Source organism: Chiloscyllium plagiosum, chromosome 1, assembly GCF_004010195.1.
Source record: "Chiloscyllium plagiosum isolate BGI_BamShark_2017 chromosome 1, ASM401019v2, whole genome shotgun sequence".
In the NCBI taxonomy this organism is placed as follows: domain Eukaryota; kingdom Metazoa; phylum Chordata; class Chondrichthyes; order Orectolobiformes; family Hemiscylliidae; genus Chiloscyllium; species Chiloscyllium plagiosum.
In genome coordinates this window covers 26,559,349-26,566,628 of record NC_057710.1, presented here as the reverse complement: position 1 = coordinate 26,566,628, position 7,280 = coordinate 26,559,349, and the positions used below count along the sequence as shown (strand labels likewise).

At 40.9% G+C, this 7,280-nt stretch overlaps 1 protein-coding gene across 1 annotated transcript in view; it reads left to right on the top strand.

The window, feature by feature from the left end:
- maea (macrophage erythroblast attacher, E3 ubiquitin ligase) overlaps positions 1 to 7,280 on the top strand; it is a 68,702-nt gene that overhangs the window by 35,244 nt on the left and 26,178 nt on the right. The window contains exon 4 of the mRNA XM_043719606.1: positions 5,367 to 5,475. Within this exon, the coding sequence (XP_043575541.1) occupies positions 5,367 to 5,475 (109 nt within the window). The remainder of the gene's footprint in view (positions 1 to 5,366; positions 5,476 to 7,280) is intronic.

Genomic DNA, 7,280 nt, shown 5'->3' with positions numbered 1-7,280 from the left:
GAGGAGAAAGTGAGGTCTGCAGACTCTGGAGATCAAAGCTGAAACTTTATTCTTCTTCTTGACCTCTCCGCCTCCACCCTGCTCCGACCTATCACCCTCACCTTGACCTCTTTCCACCTATCACATTTCCTACTCCCCTCCTCCAAGTCCCTCCTCCCTACCTTTTATTTTCTCCTGCTGAACACTCTCTGCTCATTCCTGAAGAAGGGCATGTGCCCGAAACGTCGAATCTTCTGTTCCCTAGATGCTGCCTGACCTGCTGCGCTTAACCTCAGGACAATCAATCTCAGCTTCCTGACCTGCAGTCTTCTTCTTGGCCTCCGCGCCTCCATCCTACTCCGACCTATCACCCTCACCTTGACCTCTTTCCACCTATCACATTTCCAACGCCCCTCCTCCAAGTCCCTCCTCCCTACCTTTTATCTTCTCCTGCTGAACACTCTGCTCATTCCTGAAGAAGGGCATGTGCCCGAAACGTCGAATCTTCTGTTCCCTAGATGCTGCCTGACCTGCTGTGCTGTTCCAGCAATAAAGTTTCAGCAGTAAAAATATTAAACCTATATAATCTAAATAAGTTAGAAATTTTACATGTGCTTAATGCAAGTGCAGAGAATATGAAACTCCTTATCGCAGCTGGGTCATGAAATTTTGTTTACTATTTGCCAGTGAGAGTTTCTTTCATTCATGCACTTTCACAGAAACACTATTTAGATGGTAGATTTCTGGTAGGTAGATGGTAAGGGGATGGCGGCCCTGCTTAACGTATTTAACAAGTATGTACTAGTTGGGGAAATGGTTTGTTTTGCAATCTATTCAGATCCTGAGAGACAGTTGGTAAGGGCTGATTAATGTTTCCCAAGTTTCAGTTGAGTCGTGGAGACATGTTGTCGGGAGGGTATTGTTTTTGAAGAGGTTACAAGATTGACATTTATTCAGAAATAGGTTTTAATGTAAATAGGTCTGATGAGGTTTGAGGGTAGGTGAAGAAGGAATAATGAGTTTGAAGGGGTGTTTTAGTTTTGTCTATCTTGCAATAGTAAAACGTACCACAAAACTTTAACTTTTAGAACTTCTAGACTACATGTGATTCCGGACCCATAGCCGTGTGGTTGACTCTTAATTAGGGATTGGCATTAACTACTGGCCGAGCTAGTGACACCCACATCCCAAAAATGAGTTTAAAAAATCTCAAGAATAAGGGATTGCATATTTAAGTCAAAGACGAGAGTTTCTTCTGTGAGGATTGCAAATCTGTGGAATCCTGAGCCCCACTCTCTGCAACTGGGTCCTCAGTTTTCTGACCCACAGGCCACAATCAGTGAAGATTGGGGACAATATTTCATCCTCACCAACACTCAACACTGGAGCCTCCCCCACCCCCAAAGGGTGCGTAGTCAGCTCCCTACTGTAGATTAGATTTACTTAGATTACTTACAGTGTGGAAACAGGCCCTTCGGCCCAACAAGTCCACACCGACCTGCCGAAGCGCAACCCACCCATACCCCTACATTTACCCCTTCACCTAACACTACGGGCAATTTAGAATGGCCAATTCACCTGACCTGCACATCTTTGGACTGTGGGAGGAAACCGGAGCACCTGGAGGAAACCCACGCAGACACGGGGAGAATGTGCAAACTCTACACTCAGTCACCTGAGATGGGAATTGAACCCAGGTCTCTGGCACTGTGAGGCAGCAGTGCTAACCACTGTGCCGCCCTTGCCACCATGCCGTACTCGCTGTATGCCCATGACTACGTCACCAAATACCAGACAAATGCCATTTACAGGTTCTCTGGTGATACTGCCATAGTCTCAGATGGCGACAAAACAGAAAACAGGGAGGAGGTGGGAGACATGGAAAAATGCACTGACAACAACCTAGCTCTCAATGCTGGCAAAACCAAGGAACTTATTATTGACTTTCGGCGGGATGTTACTCATGTCCCCCTGTGCATTAACAGCACAGAGGTGGAACGAGTGGAGAGTGTCAAGCCCCTGGGAGTGGTCATCAACAACAAGCTTTCTTGGACTCTTCATGTGGACTCACTGGTTTAAATGGCCAACAACGTTTCTTCTTTCTCGAGCAGCTGAGAAGATTTGGCATGATGGTGAATACCCTTGCTAACTTTTATAGCTGTGCCATCGAGAGCATTGTGTGGATGGTATCAGTACCTGGTATGGCAACTGCACCATTCAAGACTGGAGACTGTTGCAGAGTAGTGAACTCAGCCCAGGCAATCACAAAGGCCAACCTTCCATCTACAGAATTCATCTACAAGGCCCGCTGTCAAGGAAAGGCCACCAGCATTCTCAAAGATTCATCCCACCTTGGCAATGTTTTTCTACAACCTCTACTATCAGGGAGAAGGTACAGAAGCCTGAATACACGCACCAGCCGGTTTCGAAACAGTTTCTACCCTACTGCTGTTAGAATGCTGAATGGACTCTCAAACTCTTAACATTCTCCTGTACCTGTGTTTTTGTTTATGCTGCTGTTTACCTATTATTCACTTACCTATGCTACTTAATTATGTGATCTGCCTGTATTGCTCGCAAGACAAAGCTTTTCATTGTGCCTTGGTACACGTGGCAATAAATTCAATTCAGTTCAATTCAGAGGGCTGTCGAGGTTGGGTTATTAAGTATATTCAAGACTGACTTTAAAAATCTGTTTCTTAATAAGGGAATTGAGGGTTATGGTGAAAAAGCAGGTAAGTGGAGTTGAGGATTGTCAGATCAGCTTTGATTTAATTGGGTGGGTTAAATCACTTCCTTTTTCACATGGTTCTCAGAGTTATTTGATCGCAGTATGACTTTTTGTTTTATATACTGGGCTAGTTTCCAATCCTTTAGTCAGTGTGTTTCTCCACTTGGATAATCTGGTATGCATCTGTGCTGCATTGATTCTTTTGGTGATTTTCACCGCTGCCCCAGCCTTCCCATTTGACTAGGGAAAAGGTAAAAACGATGTATGATAATGAGTATCCCAATCCTTCTGAAATGGCTGAATCTTTAAACAGGTATTCTGCAATAAAAAGTCACTGTTGCTTATAAATTGTACATTTTACTACCTCACCAACGATCAACGAAGTCAGCTGGTCGACTTGTCAGTGGTCAGAATCGTAGTGTGCTGTCAAGATAACTTTGTTGAGAGACAAGAGGTCTTGCCACTGCACTGTCTGATGTGGTCCTTAGTTTCATTGTCAATGCTTGGCTGAGGGAGCACATCTCTTACCTTAGATTTAATTCAATTCCTAGTTGACTAGCATGGATATGATTAAGGGCCCTCCTTTCCTTACTCTTAGGTTTAATTGCTCTAATTCCTTTGTAATATGATTTTAAGCTGTCAGTTTTTCTCTGTATGCCCAGTATGCTTTTATGGTCACAGCAATGTTCTTGATGTTTTTGAGTCATAGATTGGTCTAGATGGAAGCTGACCCTTCGGTCCAACTTGTCCTAATATCCTAATTTAATCTAGTCCCATTTGCCAGCACTTGGCCCGTATCCTGCTAAACTCTTCCTTGTCATCTTGCAACACCTTGAAAAGTTGCACTTCATTGCATTGGTTGCTTGATTCCAACAGGGCAATTTACTGATGGATTCAGTTGCCCTACTGGATTGATGACTTTGTGTCGAAAGGTATGGTGCTGGAAAAGCACAGCAGGCTAGGCAGCATCCAAGGAGTAGGAGAGTCAATATTTCAGGCATAAGCCCTTCATCAGTAATGACTTGTGTCCAAAACATTGACTCTTACGTTCTACGGCTGCTGCCTGACCTCCTGTGTTTTTCCAGCGCCACACTTTGTGACTCTAACTCTCCAGCATCTGCAGTAGTCACTTTCTCCAGGATTGATGACATGTACAGCATGTTAAGCTGCTGTTTCATGATCAGTCTGGAAGATTTCACCTCTGTCGTTCCGTCTTCTACTTTCCTCTGATAGTATTTTTCTAATATGTGCTGCTTGTATTTAATCACCGTTTCCAAGCAAGTCTGATTTTAAGCTACTTCAGGCATTGAGTAAGCTTGTCATTCCCTTCCCTTTTAACCTGCTTCCTTACTCCTGATGGTGTAACCAACCTGAGGCACATTTTTTATTATTAACTATTTTATGCATTTCATTTCCTTATAAGCTGACAGTAAATGCTGAAGGCTTCTTAGACAGCACCTTCCAAACCTGTACTACGTAATAGAGAAGGGCATCAGATCCGCAAGAACACCACCACCAAGATCCCCTGCAAGCCACATAGTACCTTGACTTGAACCATATTACCTTTCCTGTCGCTGCGTCAAATCCTGTAACACTTTTCCTGACAGCACTATCGATGACCCCACACCCCAAGGATTGCACCTTCCCAACCCAGTTATACTCTCTTCCAGCCTCTTCCACTGAGCAGAAGATTTAAAATTTGAAAACGCATGCCAACAGATTCAAGAACAGTTTCGTCCCTGCTGTTGGCAGAGTTATATCTTTCTGTGCACCTCTCTAGCTGTGACACTGTATTCTTCATTCTGTCCTGTTACCATTATGTACAAGTATGATTTGTCTAGTTAGCATACAAAATAATGCTTTTCACTGTATACATTAACAATAATAAATCAAATCAAAATCACCTTTTGAAGTACAGTTAGGGATGGACAATAAATGCTGGCTGAACCAGCAACCATAGATATCCCATGAACAAATAAAAACACAAAATAAACATAATTGGACTCTTAGTTATAACGTATAAATGTATTTGTAGATTTTGGATTAAACCAGAATTATACTGTTGCTGTATGCTATTCCTACATAAACCTTTTGAATTTACAGATGTTTTGTAATGCCAAGTTTTAAACAGGAATATTATGGAAAAATGTTGTGTAATTATAGTGGTGATTTGATACTTTACCACTTAACAACTTAATCTTTAACAGTGCAATTTTTGATGAGCTCCAAGTTCCTTATTTGAATTTAAAGTCATTTGATTTTAATTTAGTATTTCATTAAGCAACTGTTTTAATAGACTTAAGCTTTCAATAAGATTGCTATTTGGCATTTTTATCCTGATATGTAAGAGATTATGATATTTTAGGGTGTGAGTTTGTATCTTAAGTTCTAAGTGGTGGGTTGTTTATCTTTGAGGCCATCAGAATCAGCTCAGGCAAAGAAACTTAAGCATATTCACTGCTTTCAGAACAGAAACTAATTGCTTAGATACTAATGCTAAGCTTTTTGCTGCTTGATTGAAATTGATAACATTTTCTTAACATTGGCATTTTATATTAATTCAATAATTTTGGTTTTGAGTAGAATAGAACAAATTCTTTCAATAAAAACAATGTGGTTCAAATTTTGAATGCTTCAGCTGCTATTTTCTATTCAGACATGCACGGAGACACTTCAGTCAAGCTGAGGGGGGACAGCTGGATGAAGTGCGGCAAGTAATGGGTATGCTGGCTTTTCCCTCTGACACTCATATTTCACCTTATAAGGTAAGGCAGTTGATTTATTGATTCACCTTCTTTCTAGTCTTTGTATAAAGCAAAAATATCGTACACTACAGATCAGCAAACCTGAAGTATTGTTTCAAAATGATAGCTTATCAGAATTGTGCATAGTACTTTAAAGTTAGTGTTAGAAAAAATTAATATTCATCAGATTAGTAATCTGTGAAAAACTGTACAATGTTTGCATCAGTCCTAATCCTGATTTGGAATGTTCATATTGTGGTGGAGTATACTTTGACTGTTAGAGCTTGTACAAACCCAAGAGGGAACTTCTGATAATATACTACTGTGGACTCTATGGTATCATTGAATAGGTCAGCACAGAAAAGGGCCATTTGATCCATTGAGTGTGAGCCAGTTAATAGGAAGAGCAATCAAGTTATTTACATTCCCATGAGTTTGTGCTGTTTTTCAGTAATGTGTTTTCTTTTGTGAGTTTTGTCGAATTCCTCTTTGAAGGCTTAGATCGTATCTACAAACACTGTATCAACAAACACTGCACATGAAATTGTTACATACCTCATGTAATATTAGTTTCATCTCATATAATAAAGTTATGCAGATGACACATAAAATCAAATGCTGAAAATATTCATCATCCATATCAGCATCCGTGGAGAGAGAATAACAGAAGTCATGTTCCAAGTCAGACAAATAATGCAAAACACAAATTTTCTTTTGTGAGCTGCTGGTTCTTTTGAAAACTATCTTAAATCTGTACACTCTGGACCTACAACCATTAGAAAGTGTTCCTCATCACTTCCTGTATCAAAACCCTGCTGATTTTAAGCACCTATTATATCACTTTGCCTACACTGCTGTCAGAAGAGAAACCCAAGCTTCTTTAATCTATCAACGTGACTGGCACCCTCATTGTCCTCGTCCCATACACTAGGTCTATGGCAAATGGTGAGGGAATCACTAGGAAGGAAAAGTATACTTGGCCTAATCCTCAATTGTTGACTTGTTGCAGAGGCATCTTCCATAGAGTGACCACTGCACAGTCCTTGTAGAGGAGAAGTCCTCTCTTCACATTGCTCCATGTTTTGTGGCATGACTGCCATGCTAAATTAGATAGACTTCAAATCCAGCAACTCAAAACTGGACATCCATGAAGCATTGTGCAGCAGCAGCAGGACTACATTGAACCTCAAACTGAAATCACACGGTGTAGTGTATTGACTAATCTGCTATTACTGTCAGGCCAGGGAATCAATTCTGGTTCAGTGGAGAGTATCGTAGGGCATGCCAGGAGTAGCACAAGGTGTACCTAATATGAGGTATCATGTTGGTGAAGCTGTAACACTTGGCTTCTTGCAAGCTAAAAATCACACAACACCAGGTTATAGTCCAACAGGTTTAATTGGAAGCACACTAGCTTTCGGAGCGACGCTCCTTCATCAGGTGATAATGGAGGGCTCAATCCTAACACAGAATTTATAGCAAGAATTTGCAGTGTGATGTAACTGAAATTATACATTGAAAAATTGATTGTCTGTTAAGCCTTTCATCTGTTAGAATACAGTAGTAGTTTCACTTTTTTCATGTGTCAATCACAAAACCCTTTTTTTTAAAAGTTGCATTCTCGGGTGTTAGAAACAAAAATCGCTTCTCAATAATCGCTCTAGACAAATTCAGGAAAACAAAGTTTTATTAACAAGTCTGCAGAGTTGGGCACCCTTGAAAAAAAAAGGCCCGCCAGGCTAACAATGTTTCTGTTTAAATACAGTACAAGTCCCTCCCCTCTATAGCTCTAAAGAGTCACGAGGTTCACATTCTCACAAAGTCTG